Source organism: Pinus tabuliformis, chromosome 9 (genome assembly GCF_031772625.1).
Source record: "Pinus tabuliformis cultivar Carrire ecotype Pingquan chromosome 9, CPIR1, whole genome shotgun sequence".
In the NCBI taxonomy this organism is placed as follows: domain Eukaryota; kingdom Viridiplantae; phylum Streptophyta; class Pinopsida; order Pinales; family Pinaceae; genus Pinus; species Pinus tabuliformis.
The window spans coordinates 521,818,719-521,842,423 of NC_142307.1; the positions used below are offsets into that span (position 1 = coordinate 521,818,719).

At 37.6% G+C, this 23,705-nt stretch overlaps 1 protein-coding gene across 1 annotated transcript; it reads right to left on the bottom strand.

The window, feature by feature from the left end:
- Positions 1–602: 602 nt before the first annotated feature.
- Positions 603–1,224, bottom strand: LOC149149502 (uncharacterized). The gene is made up of 2 exons (XM_089438572.1): positions 948–1,224; positions 603–892 (listed from the first exon to the last, which is right to left on the bottom strand). The coding sequence occupies exons 1-2, from the start codon at positions 1,149–1,151 to the stop codon at positions 668–670; spliced, it is 429 nt and encodes a 142-aa protein (XP_089294698.1). The 5' UTR covers positions 1,152–1,224; the 3' UTR covers positions 603–667.
- Between the last annotated feature and the right edge of the window lie 22,481 nt (positions 1,225–23,705).

Consider the following 23,705-nt stretch of genomic DNA (forward strand, 5'->3'; position numbering starts at 1 on the left):
TCCATTAGATTTGTTTTGGAATATTCCGACTCCATTAGATTTGTTTTGAAACGCTTACATTAGATTTTAAGTTTAAATTTATTAAATATTCGCCATCCACATAATACCCCAATTCCAACGTAGCTAAAAGATATAAACGAGGCCACGGAGATGAAAATCTCCAAAACCCTGCAATAAATGGTGAGGTTTCTAGAACCCTGTAGCAAGGCTTCGCACCGCTGCGCAGATCCAAAATATGCAATTACCTTCCTAAAATCCCACATTGATTTAGAGTTCTGAATAAATGGTGCAATTACCACATGGATTTAAAGTTTTGAATAAATGGCAAGTGGGTGCATTGGTATGTTAAGAAGACAATGGAATTACACATGCATGTCCAATCATACATGTGCATGTCCAATATTTCCAGTCTATGATGTTTATGAACACAATAACGAAGCAACCATAAACCTGGAACCATGAGTTTTTTTATCAGTCCAATCTAGATCTAAATGGAATGATGTTTATGAACACTACACAATGAAGCAACAATAAACTTGGAACCATGAGTTTTCTGCCACTGTCCAATCTAGGACCAATGGTCTCCTCTTGGGAGAGAATCGTAGTCCTATGGTAGCGGATTAATACGAGAGATGGGGTGGCATAAGCCCTTCCATACACAAGTAAATCACGAACAACAGCGGTCTTGAACACATAATTCCACAAAGCAATTGCAGAAGGAGAAAACCTTCTCGACTAAAAACGGCGCCGCGGGGTTTTGTTTTCCAGCTTCTTCAGTAAGCAGCAACTTCTCAAGATCTCTTCCTCCTAATGGCGACACCAGGATTGGAGATAAGAAAGGAATTGGGCTCCTGCAACATAACCCCATCGATTCCAGCGATAGCCTTGTCACCTGCATTTTAGCCGGCGCCTGCTTCTGCAATCGACTAAAGCGATAGCCTTGTCACCTGCATTTTAGCCGGCGCCTGCTTCTGCAATCGACTAAGAGGCTGCGGCTGGGGCTGGGAGACCAAGGTTCGAACCTCGGCCGCATCATCGTCATGACTCTCCGTCGATTCAAACGACCTTTTCTCCACAAATTCAACAGCAGCAGCGCCATCACTTTGGCTTGCAGCCATTTCTCCAGACTTTTTAACAAAACCACCAGACATTTGCCTGGGAGAAGGCGCGTGTTCGAATCCCGTTGCTTATGAGAACAAAAAATCCCTTTGCTACCAGATCTGGTGGCCTTCGTTCTACGACTTGTCGTGTGTCGGTGGTCTTGGCCAGGGTTTTGGCATCAGATCTCCAAAAATCCGACGCATGTGAATAAAAAACGGTGGCGTGTGTTGACCGTACATTACACGAAGGATCGATTTTTTTTTTTCTCCACTTTCCAAAAACGTATTATTAAAAACGACGATTAATACTATGGCGATGGGCGCCTGTTGACCGTGTTACACGGCGGATCAATTTTGGAGTCATTCGTTGACAACTTTTCCACCCCAAAACTGATTATTGGAAGCAACGAATAAAAGTATGGGTCATTGGTGCGTGTCATGGGAATCACATTCTTCTTTCTTTTATTGGTAATCTAGTGGCATCTTACCGATGTTGACAAGTGGGCTTAATGGTAATCTTCCAAACTTCTGCAAGATTGGGCAGAAAGGACAATACATACATTCGGTACAGATGTAACTAAATTGCATTCTTTCAGTTGTGTTTATGTTTTTATATTTATAATTTAATTATTATGATATGAATATTTTAATCAATATTAGTATATTTTTATTATCTATAATCTAAAATTATGTTATATAATTTTCTATAAATACGTTAAAGAATTAGTATTGAGTGAGTTTTTAAAATTATCAGGTTGTAATTCATGATGTTTACGACATTGATTTGATGTTGTTTATTTGGTAAATTTATAATATTGAATTTTAATGTTAATAATTTGTCTGTGAAAATTTAATTTGTATTAACAATTTGACAAATCGATTTTGAAGATTAATAATTAGAATGCAAAATTTTATTAGTTTTTTTTGGGCTATTTATGACCATGTTAAAAGCTAAAAGCCATGACTATGGATTTATTGGGCACCCAATTAAAATATTGTTGATGAAAACAAATTATATTATTAAATTTATGAAAACTAAACAGCAGTTCTTAATATGCGGAATTAAAAGTTACTTATTATAAACAATCGTAAAAACTTGATGTCCAAGATAACTTACCTCCAGCCATTGATGCTACTCAGGCTGTTTATTCTTTAAATCCAAAACTGCAACTTAAAAAAAAAAAATCTCCAATAGCTTTAGCAATCTTTTTCTTTCGAAACTTTGCCAACTCAAAAATTCTGTAAGAAGCAAGAATCCGTCCACTTGACCAAAGATCTTTTGTGATGTAATCTGACGCCTTGAATCCGATGCCAGACCTTCCAACCAGCTTCCGTGCGTGCCACTGACTATGCTACAGGACTTAGAAGGCAATTGTGAAAATCGCTGTGGAAAGGAGGGGTCTCTGAAGCTTTTACAATCGGACAACGAAAACGATGGAATTAACAGAGCATGTAATACAAAGAACCTAACCTACTCTAGCACAACAAATAAGAAAATGATTATATAGAGGCACATGGATCTTTCCTAAATCTCGTTTGGCACTTAAAAAATCTGAAGGCACTTCCAAGCTCTGCTCTCTCACTTGATGGTGTAAAAACTGAAGGGGATTGAGATGCAAGCTTGGGGACCAAACAGATAAATATATAGCCAAGCTTCCATCAAGCTTCTGTTGGCTATGTGTCAGGTGTTCCACAGATCATGGTAGAGAACTCCTGATGGAGTAATGGACCACTTCAGAAGCTCCCAACAATAAATTAATTAACTGCAGTTGATTTCCGTAATTTAAGGAAACTACTGCAGTTGGTTTCCAGAAATTAAGGAAATGACTGCAGTTCACTTCCATAATTGTAGGCAGCAGTTGGGAAAAATTTAATGGAGCTTAACATTCTCCCACTTGGTCCATACTTCCAAACTTAATGTCTCATCTTAAAACCCATTGATAATTTGTATTAAGTAATAGATACATGAATCATGGTGATAAGTCCTCTAATGACGAGTATTATCTTCCATGTATTACTATGTATTTATTCTTATTATAATTTATGTGGCAACAATTTCTTAATGAATAAACCTTATGTTTATTCCTGGTCCTACACAAATGAGTTTTCTCAAATCAAATTAAGGTGCACATAAATATGAGAAAAACATCACAATAATTAAGAATTTCATTAAAATAACATTGTCCATACAATGAGAAACTATATAATGGAACCAAGTCTCATATTCATTACATGATCCTTGAATTTAAACGGTGGCATGCCCTTAGTCAAAGGATCAGCGATCATCAACTCAGTGCTGACGTGCTCAATGACCACTTTCTTTTCTTTAACACGTTCTCTTATAGCTAAATACTTAATGTCGATGTGTTTATTTCGACTCCCACTTTTGTTGTTTTTAGCCATAAAAACAGCAGCTGAATTATCACAATATATTCTCAATGGCTTAGAGACAGAATCCATAATTCTAAGCCCAGAAATGAAACTCTTAAGCCATACACCATGTAAAGTAGCCTCAAAATAGGAGACGAACTTGGCTTCCATAGTGTAAGTGGCAATCAAGGTCTGTTTGGCACTCCTCCATGATACAGCTCCACCGGCCATCATAAAAATGTAACCTAATGTTGATTTGCGTGAATCAACACATTCAGCAAAGTCAGAATCTGAGTAGCCAATTACTTCCAAGGTGTCCGTTCGTCTATACATAAGCATGTAGTCTTTGGTTCCTTGAAGGTACCTCATTACTTTCTTTGCAGCTCTCCAGTGGTCTAAACCTGGATCACTCTGATATCGTCCCAACATTCCCACAACAAATGCAATGTCAGGTCTTGTGCAGACTTGAGCACACATTAGGCTTCCGACAGCAGAAGCATATGGAATGTTCTTCATTTGTTCCGTTTCAAAGTCGTTCTTCGGGCATTGGTTCAAATTGAACCTATCACCCTTCACAATGGGAGCTACACTTGGTGAACAATCCTTCATCCGAAATCTCTCTAAAATTTTATTAATACAGGTTTCCTGTGACAGACCCAAGATGCCTCGAAATCTGTCTCTATGGATCTTAATGCCAATGACATAAGATGTTTCACCCATATCCTTCATATCAAAATTTCTAGAGAGGAATTGTTTTACCTCATGTAGCAAACCCTTATCATTGGTTGCTAGCAAAATGTCATCCACATATAAAACAAGAAAACAAATTTTACTCCCACTAACTTTCAGGTATATACATTGATCCATAATGTTTTCTACAAAACCAAAAGAAGAAATTACATTCTGGAATTTCAAATACCATTGGCGGGATGCTTGTTTTAAACCGTATAATGACTTCTTGAGCTTGCAAACCAATTGCTCACCATCACTAGAGGGGAATCCTTCAGGTTGTTTCATGTAAACATCCTCCTCTAGATCTCCATTAAGAAAATCCGTTTTCACATCCATTTGTTGCAACTCCAAGTCAAAATGGGCTACTAATGCCATAATAACGCGCAATGAATCTTTCTTAAATACAGGAGAAAAAGTATCCGTGTAGTCGATTCCTTCTTTCTGAGTGAATCCCTTAGCAACAAGTCTTGCCTTGTATCTCTCAATGTTGCCCAATAAGTCTCTCTTTGTCTTAAAGACCCATTTACATCCAATGGCTTTTGCACCATTAGGCAACTCAACAAGATCCCAGACTTCGTTACTCTTTATAGAATTCATCTCTTCCTTCATGGCATTGTACCATAGTTCTAATTCTTTGCAACTCATGGCTTGTGAAAATGACTTGGGATCATTTTCGGCTCCAATGTTGTAGTGAGATTCTTGTAGATACACAACATAATCATCAGGAATTGCTGATCTCTTTGGTCTAGTAGATCTTCTTAATGTTGTACCATCATCTTCCTGAGAAGTATGTGGTTCAACTTCTTGTTCAAAAGTTCTTGGCAACTCTTGAACTACCTGATCTACTGGAATGTCATCAGTAGCTTGTGGAACTTCAACAATTGGTTGTTCAACACCAGTTTGTACTTGAGGGGTGCTATGAACAATAACCAATCTATCACTTGAGGTGGAAGGTTGAAACTCTGAATGATCCTTCTCAGAAACTATGTTCCTGGTTTGATCGCTCCCACTGATCAAGTCATTTTCAAGAAACTTTGCATTTCTTGATTCCACAATCCTAGTGCTGTGAGATGGACAATAAAATCTGTAACCTTTAGACCTTTCAGCATATCCAATGAAATACCCACTAATGGTCCTTGGGTCCAGCTTCTTCTCTTGTGGATTATAAATTCTCACTTCAGACGGGCATCCCCAAACGCGCATATGTCGCAAACTCGGTTTCCAACCTTTCCATAATTCAAATGGCGTTTTAGGCATAGCCTTGGTTAGAACTCGGTTTAATATATACACTGCCGTCTTAAGTGCTTCAGTCCACAAGGACTTAGGAAGATTGGAGGTGCTAAGCATACTCCGCACCATGTCCAATAATGTTTGGTTTCTTCTTTCTGCTACACCATTCTAGTCGGGTCAACCAGGCATGGTGTACTGGGCAACAATCCCATGCTCTTGAAGAAATTTAGCGAATGGCCCAGGTGCTTGTCCATCTTCTGTGTATCTACCATAATATTCTCCACCTTTATCTGATCTCACGATCTTAATTTGCTTGCCGCATTGTTTCTCTATTTCAGCCTTAAAGATCTTAAAGGCATCTAATGCTTCGCTCTTTTTATGAAGCATGTAGAGATACATATATCGTGAGTAATCATCTATAAAGGAGATGAAGTATCTTTGACCATGTGAGTCCATGTTTGGACTACATATATCAGTATGTATGATCTTTAATATGTTTGAACTCCTATTGGAATCTTTCTTTGACTTGTTGGTCTGCTTTCCCTTTATGCAGTCCACACAAGTCTCAAAATCAGTAAAATCCAGAGTATTAAGTACCCCTTCATTTACCAATCTTTTAATTCTTTCTATGGAGATATGACCTAGTCTCCGGTGCCATAATTTAGAGGAATTTTCATTAATAACACATCTTTTAGTGCCAGTGTGAACATGCATTGAATCATAAGTGACATTGTTTTGTAAATTAATGCAGTAAAGACCATTAGACAAAATACCATTCCCAACATAATCAGATTTATAAAATAGACTGAAGGATTTTTCTGAAAAGTTAAAGGAATATCCAAAAGGTACAAGCCTTGAAACTGAAATCAAGTTTCTAGAAAAACTTGGAACATAAAAAGTCTTTTCTAATTCTAAAACAAAACCACTACTTAAAGTTAAATAACATGTTCCTATAGCTTCCACATGCGAGCCCATCTTGTTTCCTGATAAGATGCTTTGCTCACTTCCCACTGGCTTCCTTAGGTTTTGCAAACCCTGCAAGGAATTCGAAATGTGAATTGTTGATCCAGAATCAATCCACCATGTGTTAATATTGACGTTAACCATATTAGATTCATAACAAACAAACGATATTAAATTACCTTTATCCGCAAGCCATTTCTGAAATTTGGCGCATTCCTTCTTCATGCGTCCCTTCTTTTTACAGAAGAAACACTTGGAATCCTTCTTGATATCGGCTTGGGGAGGTACTTTACCCTTCCCTTTCTGATTGGCTTGAGATTTGCCCTTTCTACGCGTTGCCAGCATTGCACTTTCTTCCAGTTCCATCACCAGTCTCTCTTCCTCTTGAACACACATGGTCATAAGTTCATTAATTGACCATTTATCCTTATGTGTGTTGTATGAGATTTTGAAAGGTCCGTATTGGTGCGGAAGGGTGTTCAGGATGTAGTGCACCAGGAAAGACTCCGATATTTCAACCTCGAGTTTCTTCAATTGAGCCACAGTGTCCCTCATCTGCATGATGTGCTCGCGCACACCTTTCACACCGGTGAGCCTTAGGGATGAGAACTTCATGATTAAGGTGCTTGCTAGTGCCTTGTCTGAAGTGACGAATTGATCATCAATGGCCTTCAACAAGTCTCGGACCTTTTCATGCTGATCAACGGAACCACGAATACCAGCTGAAATTTTAGTCTTAATGAACATCATGCTTAGGCGATTAGATCTCTCCCATCATTCATAAAGCGTGATGTCCGCTGTAGTGCTGGTATTAGTGAGTGCCGGTGGTTCATCTTTCCTAATAGCATAGTCTATGTCCATCCACCCCAAATGAAGAAGAACCCTCTCCTTCCAAACCTTATAGTTATCTCCCTTAAGTTCAGGGATATCACAACGAATTTCAGAGAAATTTGCAGGTTGTACAACTGCATCAAAATTAAAGATCACATGCTTATGTTAAAATTGAGGCTTAAATAAAATTTCATGTTTTACCAATGTAAATCATGTTCAAAATTGAATCTAATGACATAAAAATTGCCTGTGGGCTAAATTTTCAATTCAAGCAGATTCAATTATTTAATTATTCATAGTTTTGAACTTTATGATAAAACTATTAATTCATAACTCCTGTGGGTAAGTTATGAAAGTTTATCCTAATTAATTACATAAACATAATAAAAATTCCTATGGGATAAAATTTATTATATTTAGTCTAATTAATTACAATTTAATGTATAAATAATTTTTATGTGATCTAACCAATCATAATATATAATTTTATTTAATTATAGATGCTGTGGGTATTCTCTAATTAATTAAAATTATATGGATCACTAGACATTATTTTTTACATAAATTGCATAAACAAAACTATACATAGTACTTCACATTTCATGCTAAGTGAAATGGCGTATACACAGTTTAATATGAAGCAATTTAAAAATATGAAAATATGGAAAGCGGAAACAATTACCGTACTAATGAAACTCTTAAAAAATTTTCTTATAAAATTATAAACATTTCTTTAACCAGAGTAAAAAAAATGTTTAGTAAAATGAATAAGTCAAAATGACATTTTAAATAAACTTCATACAAGAAAACTATATGAGTAAAAACTGCGATAAATATCAGTATTACTCCAAATGATGGCAAGAATTCCTCTCAAAATAAATAAACCTTAAATTCCTTTTAATGAAAACCATATAAAACATTTTTTTTTAAATAGTCGATATTTTTGGGGAAACGTATTGTTCTTAGTCCACAGAAACTTCATGGAGACCAAGAAAACCAAGGCGAGAATTAAAATATGCACTAATTTATCCCCAACCTTACTGTCGAGGGCTACACACTGTAACTAACCATAATATTAAAAATCATCACGGAAAAATTCCAACAATTCTAAGATGTCTTAGATTTCTGAGCATGGACTGTAATTTCCGTTCTCATAACAACATGATTTGATAAGCAGAACACACCAAGGCAGAGATAAATTAAGGCTCTGATACCAAATGAAAGCTAAACAACGGTTCTTAATATGCGGAATTAAAAGTTACTTATCATAAACAATCGTAAAAACTTGATGTCCAAGATAACTTACCTCCAGCCATTGATGCTGCTCAGGCTGTTTATTCTTTAAGTCCAAAACTGCAACTTCAAAAAAAAAAAATTCTCCAATAGCTTTGGCAATCTTCTTCTTTCGAAACTTTGCCAACTCAAAAATTCTGTAAGAAGCAAGAATCCGTCCACTTGACCAAAGATCTTTTGTGATGTAATCTGACGCCTTGAATCCGATGCCAGACCTTCCAACAGCTTCCGTGCGTGCCACTGACTATGCTACAGGACTTAGAAGGCAATTGTGAAAATCGCTGTGGAAAGGAGGGGTCTCCGAAGCTTTTACAATCGGACAACGAAAACGCTGGAATTAACAGAGCATGTAATACAAAGAACCTAACCTACTCTAGCACAGCAGGTAAGAAAAGGATTATATAGAGGCACGCGGATCTTTCCTAAATCTCGTTTGGCACTTAAAAAATCTGAAGGCACTTCCAAGCTCTGCTCTCTCACTTGATGGTGTAAAAACTGAAGGGGATTGAGATGCAAGCTTGGGGACCAAACAGATAAATATATAGTCAAGCTTCCATCAAGCTTCTGTTGTCTATGTGTCAGGTGTTCCACAGATTATGGTAGAGAACTCCTGATGGAGTAATGGACCACTTCAGAAGCTCCCAACAATAAATTAATTAGCTGCAATTGATTTCCGTAATTTAAGGAAACCACTGCAGTTGGTTTCCAGAAATTAAGAAAATCACTGCAATTGGTTTCCAGAAATTAAGAAAATCACTGCAGTTCACTACCATAATTGTAGGCAGCGGTTGGGAAAAATTTAATGAAGCTTAACAATTTATTAATAAAGATTTATTTTTCCATCTAGTGCCTCCCATCTAGGTCAGCAATGCCAGTAGAACAGCAGGTCAGCGATGCCACATGAGTCGAGGGTCTCCGCCCGTGTTTGTGGTTGTGATCTCCACAAATCAACGCATGTGAGTTAAAGAGGGTGACGTGGGTTAACCGCACGTTACATGACGGATTGATGTGGCAGTCATTCTTTGTGGGTTTTTCTTTTCTTCTTTTTTTTCCCGAAAACGTATAATTAAAAACGACAATTAAAACTATGGGCAATGGGCGTGTGTTGGCCACGTGTTACACGATGAATCAATTTTAAAGTCGCTCGTTGGGGAATTTTTTACCAAACACAGATCACTGAAAACAACACCTAAAACTATGGGTCATTGGTGATTGTCATGGAGTGTTAACATTCTTATTTTCTTTATTGTAATTTAGTGGCATCCTATCAATGTTGACAAGTAATGGAATTTGGTAATGTTGTAGGGTTGAGGGTAATGTTCCAAACTTTTACCGCATTTGACATAAAAGACGTCATTTAAGTTTTAAAACGTGTGCACATTTATTTGTTACCTTAATTTTTTATGCATCATCTTATTTCCTTGGTTGTACTATTTATTGTGTGAGGGTTAATTTAAATATTGATATAATTTTGTTGTACTATTTGTTGTTACATTCATTTTTTATGCATCATCTTATTTCCTTGGTTGTACTATTTATTGTGTGAGGGTTAATTTAAATATTGATATAATTTTGTTGTACTATTTGTTGTGTCAGTGTTAATTTAAATATTAATATAATATAAATTACGATTTGTATCTTATTTATTATATCATAGATCGGCCTGGAGTATGCCGTAAAACTGCTTCTGCTTGGCTAAGAGCTCGTCTTCCTCGGACGTAAGGAAACAGGTTAACGGCCCAAGACCCAAAGGCATCTGGCAGGAGTGAAAGCCTGCTCCCTTACGGACCACCAACGGGTTATTACAGGTGGCGTGGTTTTCCTTGATAACAGTGATGAGTCAAACCGACATTCGCAGATAGCAGCCAGAGATGGCTGTCCTCACTGTTGATTTGACACCTGAGTTTGATAGGTTTTGCCACCTTCGGAATTTTTTTTTATTATATCATAGATAAAGTTTATATTTATAATTTAATTATTATACAATATTTTTCAATTTAGAATTTAAAGTTGAAATAATCAAAATTGAACTTTTAAAATCATCATGCTATGATTAATGGTAGACTTGAGGTTGTTTATTCAGTAAGTTTGTCGCATGCAATTTTAATAAATTTGAATAATCTTACATGTTGATGTTAACATTTTGCTTGTGAAATTTTAACTTAGGTGAAAAGTTTAATTGGTAAATTTATGAAATTAATGTTTAGATATTAAAAATACAAAATTTGAATATTAACATTTTGTAAAAGTTTCCTTGGCATAATTTAGTTATCAATGTAAATTTGCATGGATTAAAAAAAAGCCACAAGCCATGGCTTTTTAAAACAAAAAAATCAACAAGGAAACCCTATTATCCAATATTTTGGGCATTAATATTATCTAATATCAATTTTAGTCAAAACAAAAATTATTATTAACTTTATTAATAAAAATGTTTTTTTCCATCAACCTTATAAGATGTTTCCAAGATTACCTCAACCCTTCATGGATTGGTGTGAAATAAATTATCTTAAAAAAGTAAAGCCAAACATAATGTATATATTGTGTAACAAACAAATAACTATGTTCATATTAGCACAACAATACCTCATCTTACCGTCCTTAAATATATGAATGACATGTAAGAATTTATATTTGGTTCACATGTAAAAATTTATATGTGTAGACATTTTGTGAATGGGTGACTCTATCAACTATGACATTGCAAAGCATCATAGTGTTAGTTGTTATATGTGTAGATATTTTGTAATTGGGTGACCCTATCAACTATGATATTGAAAAATATTATAATATTAATTGTAATTTACATTTTATTATTTTCAATATAAAATTTAAAGTCAAAAGTAAAAATTTTGGATTGTTATTTTCTTTTATAATTAAATAATTAAAATATTTCATATATAAAAACTAAATAAAAATATGAGTAAAATGATATTAATATGAAACAATTATATTAATATAAAAACAAAGATATCGTAAAGAATAAAGGGAAGGGTTATAACATGATGCGAAGTTAGGAGATAAATGAAGGAAAATCACTTAGCTAACATGTTTATTTTTTTTAATATTTATTTTTTTTTTAATTAAAAGAAAAGGTGAATTATATAATGTTAAATATAAAAAAAAGCTATATTAATGTAAAAAGGTTATATTAATATAAAAGAGACGTATTTCTAATACTAATCATATGCAGTTGAAGTTACTGGAGAGCTCTGCAACCCTAATGGTCAGGCGGCCATGAGATAAGTGGCGCCAGGAAGTACCATAGACAACATCAAGAGACAGACCCAGAAACCAAGAACCAGAAGAAAATGACAAAGGAGGAGAGGAGGGGAGAGATCCCCTCCTATCGAGATGCAGTGGCAGGGGAAGGCCAGAACACCAGTAATCAGGTGGGAGAAACAAGAAAACCAGGACCTGTCCTTGGAGCATGATGGCAGGCAGGCAGCAGAGGCAAATATTTACCACGCGCGACGAAGAAACCAAGATTCATAATCTCGATGAACAAACTGGAGCGATACAGAAGCTATATGAAAGACCACACGCTCATATGCAAGTTCATTGGAGTATGGCCGACGGAAAAGGATCTCACCAAATGGATCCAGCAAAAATGGCAACCTCGAGGCCACATCAAGCTAAAGCTAGGAGCAAGAGGCTTCTTCACGGTAATATTCTCGAACCTGCAAGATAAAGAAAAAGTTTTTGAGAATGGCCCTTACTTTCATTATAATGCTGGATTGTTTATGAGATACTAGGAAGAATGTTATAACCCAGACAAGGAAAAATTCTTGGCAGCCCCAGTATCGGTTAGGTTATTTGGCCTTCTAATGGAATTCTAGGATCTGGAGATCCTAGAGGGCATAGGAAACACGACAGGCAATTTTGTCAAAATAGCAGAAACGAAAAAAAAAGGAAGATACACTTCATACACTAGAATATGTGTTTACATGAATATAGCTGACCCTATTCCAGACACAGTTGAGTTAGAGTATCACAAAGAGGTCTGGCAACAAACAATTGACTATGAACATATTCCATTCAGATACAGAAGATGTCATGAATATGGACATTTGTTTAAAGAATGCCAACTCAATATAGAAGTAGAGGAGTGTAGAAACAAACAGCAGAGGAAAAACCAAGAAGATGAGGAAGAGTTTCAAGAAGTAAAAAGCAAAAGAAGACAAACAAGAGAGAATACCAGTGAAGGAAAGAAAGAACAACAAGCCCAACCAAACAATACAAACAACTTTGAAGTCCTATTAGAAGAAGAAGAAGATAATAACGAGACCCAAACAATGGACTATCAGGGGGAAAAAGGAAAGGAAAGCAACACAAGCCAAGGCAAATCAAAACCTAAGAGGAAAGCACAAAGAGAACTGATAGAGAAGGAGGAAAAGGAAGAGAGGGAGAAGATGGATAACGCTATAATGGAAATAGACACAAGCAGAGGAGAAGAACTAAGTTCAGAAGAAGAGGTTTTGAGGAAACTACTAAATGAGTGGAGACACCTGGACGAAAGATTCATTCCAGAAGAGCAAAAAAGACTATACAGAGAAACATTTCAACAGTACCAAGCGAAACAGGGACAAGGTAATATGGAACTCGTAGAACAACTAGGCCTTCAATAGGACAACACTCAAGACCATCAGAGCAAAACAAAAGGCAGAAAGAAAAGAGGTTGAAGAAACCTACAGGAATCGATGCAGATCATGGGAGAAATGTTAGTGAATACAGGGAGGGTAGTACCGCTATTGGCGGTATTCCACCAAATCAACCAAGCACCCCAATGATAATCACATCTTGGAATATAAGAGGACTTAATAGTAAAGGCAAATAGAGAAACTCAGCGGAAAAGCTAAGAAAAGAAAAACCTCAACTAATGTTGATACAGGAAACAAAAATTTCAGGAAGGAAAATGGAGGAAATCCTAAATAAAATAAAACCAAAATATGAATGCATGTCCATAGATGCGAAAGGCAGTGCGGGAGGTATAGCAATACTAAGGAACACTGCAGAGATTACGATAGACTACTAGATTGACATGAAAAGAATACTCACGGGATGTTTCTGGCTAATCGGAAACAGAGAATGGTTTCTAGTATCTGTGGTATATGGCCCTCATACCCCTACAGAAAGAAGAAGCTTCCTCCTCCAACTACAACAACTTGGAAAACTCCACGAGGAGAAACTGTGGATGATAGCAGGGGACTTTAACTTGACAACATCAATAGAGAAGAACAAAAGGGGGTCTCCAAAGAGAAGAGCCAGAGATGGAGAGGTTCAAGGACCTTCAAGCAGAACTGAAACTGGTAGATATCCCAACCATAAATGGAAAATATACGTGGAACAACCGAAGAGGAGCGAGCAGACAAATAGCATCCAGGTTAGACAGATTCCTAGCAACATAACACTTCATTGGAAAATATATTTTTTATGAAGCAACAATCAACCCGTGTCTAGGGTCGGACCATTGGCCCATTAAATTAGAAATAGCTATGAATCATCAAAACCAGAATATATCCTTTAGGTTTGAGGCATTCTGGCTAAGAGATCCCACCTTTATCGATAAAATGAAGAATTGGTGGAAGGAGAATGAGACAGGGATGGAAGGAAGAAACCAAATGCACACCCTCCAACTCAGATTAAAAGACTTAAAAGGAAGAATAAAGAAATGGAACAGAGAAGAATTTGGAAACATTAAGAAGGAAAAAGAAACACTCCAGATAAAGATGAAACAAATACAACAGAAAATCATAGAGGAAGGAAGAAGTGAAGAGATGGCAGAAGAGGAAGGACTGGTGCTAAATAAGTTGGAAGAAAGGAGAAAACAAGAGGAAATCCTTTGGAAACAAAAATCAAGAATCCAATGGCTAAAAGAAGCAGAAAGAAACATGAAATTATTCCATAAAGCAATGGTACAGCATAGACATCAAAATAACAAAACAGAATCTTCTCCCTAAAGGATCAATAAGGCAACAGGCTAACTCAAAAAGATGAAATGGAGAATCTGCTGGTACAACATTTTAAAGGGCTCCTAACAGAACCAAATATCAGAAGGGAGGACAACATTTGCAAAATCAGTCAACATATTCCCAAACTAGTAACTAGAGATCAGAATTTGGCTCTCCTAAGAGTCATAACAAAAGCGGAGGTGGAAGAGGTAATCAAAAAGATGGCAAAGAATAAAGCACCTGGGCCTGATGGATTCACTTCAGAATTCTTTCAAGCTACATGGAACTTCATGAGCCAAGACATAGTGAATGCAGTAGAAGAATCCAAATGCACCAAAAGAATGCATCCAGCCCTGAACGCCACATTCCTAGCCCTGATACCAAAGACGGAGCACTCGGAAGAACCACAAGGATCCTGACCTATAGCACTCTGTAAAGTTATATATAAAATCTTAGCCACAATAATGGCGAACTGACTGAAACCAATGCTACCTGAGCTAATATCCTAGGAGCAGATAGGGTTTTTCAAAGGCAGACAAATAACAGATGGCATAGTGGTAGCACAAAAAGCAATACATTCATTGAAAAATTCAAAAACCAAAGGGATGTTGATAAAACTAGACTTAGCCAAAGTATATGACAGATTAAATTGGAGATACCTCCAAAAAATCCTAAAGGCATTCGGCTTTGATGACAGATGAATAAGTTGGGTAATGTCAATGATAACTACTCTAGTTCTGTCAATACTACTAAACGGTTCACCTACAGAAGCTTTCAATGCGTCCAGAGGGCTCAGACAAGGCAACCCACTATCTCTGTTCCTGTTTATCCTCGCAGCTGAAGGACTAAGTAGACTAATAAAAGATAAAGTACACAGTGACCAATTGAAGGGCCTAAGAATCTGGGGAAATGATCTCCCTCTAACCCACCAACAATTTGTTGATGACTTCATGCTATATGGATAGGCAACGCTCAAAGAAGCAAAAGAAATAATGGAAATTCTCACAGATTTTACAAGTACCTCTAGGATAGAGATAAGTAAAGAGAAATCATATATTTATTTCTTCAATACCCCTTCATCCTCCCAAGCCTTCCTGGAAAGAACCATGGGATTTAGAATTGGGAAATTTCCTACAAAGTATTTAGGAATCTAGTTAAATGACTAGCAAAATAGAGTGGCCAACTGGAGAACTCTAGTGGAAAAGATTCAATGGAGAATGCAAAACTAAACATTCAGGGTGTTGAATACCTCGAGCCACATCATTCTACTAAAGTCAGTGCTTCAATCCATCCCGATATACCAGCTTACTAGTCAAGCTACCCCCAAAAAAATCTGTCAGAAAATGGTAGACATGTTTAAAAAATTCTTATGACAAGGGCCTAACACGACAAAGAAATGGGCGCTCCTATCCTGGAGTTGGCTGAGAAAATCACTAAAAGAAGGAGAACTCAGTCTTTGAGATCCTTACATCCTGAATCAGGTAATGGGGGCAAAGTTATGGTGGAGATGGACACAGGGAGGGGAAGGCCTGTGGAAAAAACTATGGGAGAGAATATATGATATGCCTAGGTCGCTAGAAGGAAAGTTGAGAAGCCGAAATGAGAAGAAAGGCTCTGCAATATGGAACCTGACTAGTGCCAATAGGGATCTGATCAGACAGCACAGCTTATGGGAGGTCAGAGGAGGGGATAAAGCCAACTTCTGGGAAGAAGCGTGGCAACAGAGAGAAAAACTCATCAAGCGGCCGCAGCTCAAAGAGATCCACCAATTCACCAGCTTACATGAGGGTGACACAGTACGAAATTACTGGTGCACGGAACCAGAAGGATACTGGAGAAAGTGGAAACAATACAAAAACTGGCCAGAATCGCCAGTAACACCACAATGGGAAATCTATGAAAAGGAAATGGCAACAAGGAAAATAGCAATAAAAGAAGGGTCAAACACTCTAAGATGGGGTCATAGAATCAAAGGCATGTTTACAATAGAAGAAGGCTACCAAATAAAAGCAAGACACAACAGACTTACAGAAAAAAAAAAAAAAGAAAAAAAAATAAAAAAAAAATGGGAAAACATATGGAAAACAAAAACATGGCCAAAGGTAGCGTTCTTTACCTGGATCCTGAGCCATGGGAGAGTGCTAACATGGGACCAGCTGAGAATGAAAGGAACGCAAGGCCCATCGAGATGTGTCCTTTGCAGAGAACAGGAAGAGACTATAGAGCACCTAACCAACACATGTAGAGTTAGTGTAAACCTGTGAAAACAACATCAGCAATTATTTGAAATCAGCGAGAAAAACATAAATAGCATGCAAACATAGATAGGAAACTGGAGGAAAAAACCTTACCAGAACACGATTCTGAACAGGGCATGGCGTCTCTCGATAGGCTTTGCTCTATGGAATATATGGAAAGAGCGAAGCAGACTGATATTCAAGGAGGAAGGCAAAGAAAAAACAAAGATATGGAACCAAATTATCCAAAATATCCAAGAGACCATTCTAACCAAGAGTTGGTTTGAGGAGGATTGGAAAACTAACCCAACAGAAACAAAAATAATGACTCACCTGAACCTAAAGCCATGCATGATGCACAAGTCAGCTAGGAAACACCAAATCAACGAGGCGGAGGAGGTCAACTACTTTAGAAGACCCCAGAAGGGATTCATCAAGTTAAACTTCGACGGGGTTGCAAAAGGGAACCCCGGTGAGGCATGGACTGGCGGAGTATTCAGAGATGATAGGGGAAGGACCCTCAGAATTTATGCGATGGGTTGTGGTAATGCTACAAACAATGAAGCAAAGCTTCATGCACTGAAAAAGGGCTGGAAATCGCAATAAAAGAGAAATATCAAAAACTACAAGTTGAAGGAGACTCAAAAATGGTAATTGATATAGTCAAACAGCTACAACAAGGAACCCAATTGGAGAAGATTAGTCGAAGCTGGAGAACTGCTTGGCTGGTGCAGGAGATTGGCAAATTCACAAGATAGATAGACTACATCCTTCCCACCCATGTGAGAAGGAAAGACAACGCATTAGCAGACAACCTGGCAAATTGGGGGAGTAGCCATGGAGAGAGAAACCTGGACATAAATGAGGAAGAGCTATCCCATATGGAGGAGTTGGCAAACTTAGGAAAAATCCTAGAACAAGATAGAGGAGGAGAGGGGAACCTCCGATTGGGGAACAACACAAGAAATCTAGAGGGATAAGGGGGATGTGACCAAGAAGGGAGAGGAAGAGGACAAGTGGGGGAACAGACAGATGAGGGAATTGAAGTGAGCAGACAGGTAAGATGGCAAGTGATGGAGCAGGGCAGAGAAGGTACAACTCCTGAGAGAATGAGGGCGGTGACAGATGGGAATGACAGCGAAGAGGGCAGGGCAGTGAGCAGGGGGGTGGGCAAAAGGATGTCAGCATGTGGCAGTACAAGGAAAACACGTACACGACAAGAGTAGCTGGGAGAAAGTGCGGATTAATGAGAGGAGATGGCAGCCAGGATAGAGGGGCAGTGTCCCGAGAGGATGGCGTAGGGATCAGCGCAGGTAATAATGCTAGACAGGTGGCAGTAAAAGCAAGGGACAGGAGGGGGAGGGGCATAAAAATTAAAAGAAATCAAGGCATTGCTAAACGCATGCAGACGACGGAGGCGAGAGCTGGAGAGAGGAAAGGTGGTCGACGAGCTAAGATCCAGCCTGCGGACGAAAGCGGCATCAGACCTGCAAGTCGGTATGTAGACTCTCTGCTCCCCAAACTCGTTAGGCCAAGGATAAATTTCTGTAGGAATATAGGAAATCTGAGATGGAAAAAGAATAAGTATGGAAAGAAGGAAACTAGACCCTTCTGCGACACTGATGTAGGAAAAATAGAAATGCCTGTGAAAACTCCGGGTAGGGAGATAAGCTGGGAGGGACTCGAACCCAGGAAGGGAGAGGACTATACCCTAATAAAATCTCGAAGTAAACCCAAACAGTGAGTGACTATAGTCATCCCGGTAGGAAACGATGGGAGGGATACAGACGACAACAAGTAAGCACCTCGGGGGGAAAGGAAACCAAGGAAAATAGAGAACCAGGGAAGAAAGAAACCTGAGGGAGAGGTATCAAGTGCCAGCACCCCGAGGGAAGACGTAGAAAAACTAGGGAGACCCTGGGAAGGGAGGAACAAAAAACCGACCTTATCCGGGGAGGAACCCATGAGGAAGGCCAAAACAGACAGGCTGCGAGCCGACTGTTGTTGTGGAAGGAAAATGGTAAGAGATTAAAGAAAGGATTGAACCCGTAACAAGGAGAGGACTGGCGAATTTTTGCCAAAAATCCCGAAGGAAACAAGCCCTAGAAATGGAAAGGAAAGGGGTAAATGGGAAATAGTTTTGATTTACTATTATAATACTGATAAATGCAATGGCTCTGTGATAGGTCTCATCTAATACTGAGGACAACACAGCGAGGAGAATAGAGACCAACAAGCAGAAGACAGTTACAGACAGGTAGGGAGTAACATGGCCCCCAAGAGAGGCAAGAGAGAAAACAAGAAGGAAGAAGGAACAAGCGGGTCAAACAAGAAAAGTGGGAGGAAGTCGGACAGTGAACACATGAAAACTCTTATTGATGCTTATATGGCAGGGAACCCGCCAGACATCAGAACCCAAATTGCAAGTTGGGAGAGAGAACTGAACGACAACATCAAGAACCAAGACATCCCCATGGAGGAGTGGGAAAGTATGGTTCTTGATCCAGGGAATTCTCCTGGTTGTCACTCCCTATTTAGGCAAACCATACAACAGTATTGGGTCATGAAGAATGTGGTGGCACGGGCCATGAACCTGAACCGAGAACAAGCAAGGGGAGACAAAACAGAAGCACAAGAGAAAAATAAGGAAAAGGACCTAGTCAGGGCCGAACTACTCAGGGAAATAGCAACAGTTCAGATCTAGGCCTATAGAAATAACTTGGCCTTGGGAAGAATTGAGCAGACACTAAAGGATCTGAAGTGGAGAATTGAACATAGAAGTGAGATGCTCAGCTCCAGTGCTAAAGTGCCAGCCCCAGTAATATCCTCGGACGAGGAATGATGCAGCAGTCCAACCCAATTCTGATAAAATTTTGATGAAATGCATTCACTTGTTTAATTTGTTTTACATAAGCAGTGGTATAGACAGTCAAAACAATATTGCTAGATGGATAGCAACAAACCTTTTTAAATTTTGGACAGGTTTTAATGCAGACAGGTGGCTACCTGGTTTCCTTCGGGCAGGTAAGCCACCTGGAACAAATGGAAGTATATGATTTTGGAAGAGTAATATAAATAGAAGAAGCACTGCCAAGTTTACAAAAAAAAAGAGAGACATATTTCTGATTTTATAATAGTAAAAAAATAAAAAATAAAGTTAAATTTAAGAGGGAGGGGACAATGCATTCTACAACTCAGTTTAGTATGACCCCCCTGTGTAAGTATGTTTGTGTTCAAAGTTAAATTTTAGTTAATTTTGCCCAATATAAAAATAAAAAATTAGAAATCTAAACAATTTTTATATTAGTCTCTCTAGTAAATAATAATAATGAAAATAGAAAAAATTAATATTGGCTAGAAAAAAATGAAAATAACCATATAGATAAAAAAAAAAAAAAAAAAAAAAAAAAAAAAAAAAAAAAAAAAACTACAATACAATTATCTCATGCATCTAGATAAAAAAATACAATATAATTATTTTAAGCTTTTAATACTTCTTTTATCATATACGTTGAATTTGAATGGATCATAAATTTATCTTCAACAAAATTTTTTACCACATTAAAACTCCAAATTAGGTAAAATTTTAAACATATTTACTCTTTACTAAAGTCACTACCATTTCTTAAATCAAAATAAAAAGGTTAATTCAACACACAGAATCCAAAATCTTGCTCTAAAATATTTTAATATTTCTTTTAATTAATTATTTGTAAAATGAATCTTTAAAAGGAAAACCATTTCTATGGATATATTAAAATCTCTATACACATAAATATTTCCATGTCAAAGTTGTAATATTCTAAAATATTCATTTGATATAGTTTTATTATAAATTTTGTTATCATTAACTCTAATATTAATATTGAAAGATTAATATTAATATTCATATTATTATTAAATCTAATATTAATATTAATCTATTATAATATTAATATTATTCAAATTAATAACTTTTAATTAATACAATATTTTTTATTTTATATTTTATATTATAATGATATATATTAACTCTAGATATATATGGGAGAGAAGAAAAAAGACATAGAGGTGGAGAGATAGAGGGAGGGAGAGAAAGGAGGAGAGAGGGAGGGATAGAGAGATGGAATTGGAAGGAGAGAAAGGGATGGAAGAAGAAAGGCATAGAGAGAGAAAAGTGGAGAGAGAGAGGGAGTGAAAAGGAAGAGATGGAGAGAGAATGTTTATGGTTGGGGGTGAGATAGAGAAATAAAAAAGGAGAGACGGAGAGAAGGTGCGGAGAGAAGGAGAGAGGGAGGGAGATAGTGACAAATTTGCAGGGGAGAGAGAGAGAGGAAGGAAGAGAATGATGATAAGAGAGAGAGAGAAGGAGAGAGGAAGGGAGAGAGAGGAAGGGAGAGAGAGGAAGGTAAGAAGAAAGACACATAGAGAGAAAGGTGGAGAGAGTGAGAGGGAGTGGTAAGAGAGATGTAGAGAGAGGGAAGAGGAGAGTAGGAGGGAAGAGAGATAAAAGTGGGAGAGGGAGAGAAGTGGAAGAGAGAGAGTGAGGGAGAGGAAGAGGGAGGAAGAGATAGATAGATATATAGAAAGAGTGTGTATGTTTTGGGGGTGATATAGAAAGAGAAAATAGAGATAGAGGGAGATAGCGATATAGATGGAAGGTGAAGAGAGGGAAGAAGGGAGAGATAGAGAGATGGAGAGAATGATAAATATGGAGAGAGAGAGCATGTGCGTTGGGGGGGCTTGAGATAGAGAGATAAAGAAGGAGAGATGGAGGGAGATATAGTTATAGATGGAGGGGGGAGAGAGAAAAAAATAATTCTTGCACTAAATGCATTGATTTCAGTGTAGATGGTGATTTCTAATCCTATTTGGTTGCTTTCACTGAAGGTGATAAACTAAATTAGAGGGGAGAGGAGGAACGAAGAGAGAGAGAGAGAGAAGGAGAGGAGTGAGAGAAGGCTAAGAGTGAGAGAGGGAGACACAATGATTGAGGGGGTGTTGTGGCCAGCAACAACCCCCCTTCTTATTTAGTTTTATCACTAATACTAAATAAGTGGGGACCCTTATTCAAAAATTTAAAAAATCAATTAATGCTTGTATTTCCGTTTTCAATAAAACTTACTATCATAAACTTAGGAGAATACCCTCAAAAAATTTAAAAAGACTTAAGTTTTATGATAAGTTAGAATAAAATCACTCCTTAAAACACGTTGCATCGCAAAAAGGGTAATGAATGCCTTCCTACAAGCGGAATTCTAAAAATGCGAAATCGCAATGCGAAATCACGCATCAAAAAACCCTCATCGCATTGCATGCCTTAAACATCACCTACGCTGAAATGCCTTAAAATGCCGATATGCGATGGCGCATCTCGCGAATTGCATTTCGTAGAAAACACATTGACGGATGATTGCCACACGTAAAGGAACTGCGATTTGCAATATTGCGATCTGCGATATTGCGAAGCAAATCGCAAAATCGCCTTATCGCAGATCTGCACGGCCCGTTGTTCGAGAAAGTTTTTTTCATAAAACCGAGGCCCAGTTATGCGCATTTATGTTAATTAATGAGTTAGTTGGAAATCATTAATAAAATATGGTTTTGATCTTATCAAGGAGCCAGTTCACGTAAGGTGATATATTTTATATGTTTTCCACATTTAAAGCTTTCCCGTCACCTTTTTCTTATCATCATTCTCACCTCATTTGTAAACTGCAGGAGCGAAGAGTAGAGAAGCATACAGAGTAGAGTTCAAGATATTATGGGAAAGAAGGGTAAAGCTCCCAGTTCTGAAGATAAAGAGATGACTCCCTTGTACATAGACACCACCTGTAACAAAGATGCCGGTATTACTACTTGGGAAGGCATGTATAGTTTACTTGAGGAAGAAGATCCCAAGGTAATGGAGGTTACGGCTACTGCAGGCTCACACGGGTATTCTGAGGCATCTATTACAGATCTAGCATGTCCATTCTTGCACAGGACAGTGGCGAGGCCCAAAATTCTCCCGTACACAAACATGGGTAAATCGATGCTAGATAGTGCTGATATCACGTATAAAGAATTCAAAGCTTAGAACCAAGGACGTATAAGTTGTTCTTTCTACAAAATTTAAGCTTTATATCCTCTAACAAAAAACGCGCAAGAGGCGAAAATCGCACCAGGGAAGCCCAGATCATGAAACAGAGGAAGTTTCCAATGCGTGATTATCGTGCATCGCCAGGCAAAACCCCTTGAGATGGAAAGCCTCAAATTGCTCAGTCGCCTGTAAGCTCGAAAATTTGTAGAAAAAAAAGTGCTAAAGATGGAAGAATCTACAAACAAGCTGGAGATAGAAGGCTCAAGAAAGGGCAGAATCAATCCAAAGGTTAACCAAGTTAAATTGGGATTCTTACTCGGCGTACTTGGTAAAACCACACAGCCAGTGTATGACTCTCAACTGTATCATCAATTATGCCGAGAAGATGGCGCCGGTTCTTGCCAATTCTGTTTTCGCAGGACAGCTAAAAACAGAAGTCGGCCAACCAACTCTTCTCAAGCAAATGCTGAACGCTTGCAACTTTAAGGAACAGATACATAGATAGTTAGTTATTAGTTTTAGTTTTAGAATCAATTTTAGTTTTAATTTTGCTTTATTTTTGCCTGAAATGAGAACGGTCATTTAAACCACATCCTACATTTTTGTAATAAATTATTTTTAAAATTAGTTAGTAGTATTTAAACCCTTCTCATGCATTTAGAGAAGGGTCCAGAAATTTGTCAAAAACTTGTCCTCAGAACATGCACTTTTGCACCCTCCAAGGAGGTTTTGATGAATGAATGGAACATGATTTATTGATATCTGCATTTAATATCTACTACTGATGTTGCACTTTTGTACTTTTAGTGGATGTTGGATTAAGAAGAGATAGATCATTATTGCTGGAGCTCATGAGTAGAACTAGTTATAAATGGTACTTTTATCTCTTAACCATTTCTGCCTATGTGTTATGGTGACATTGATGTTCAGTTATTTA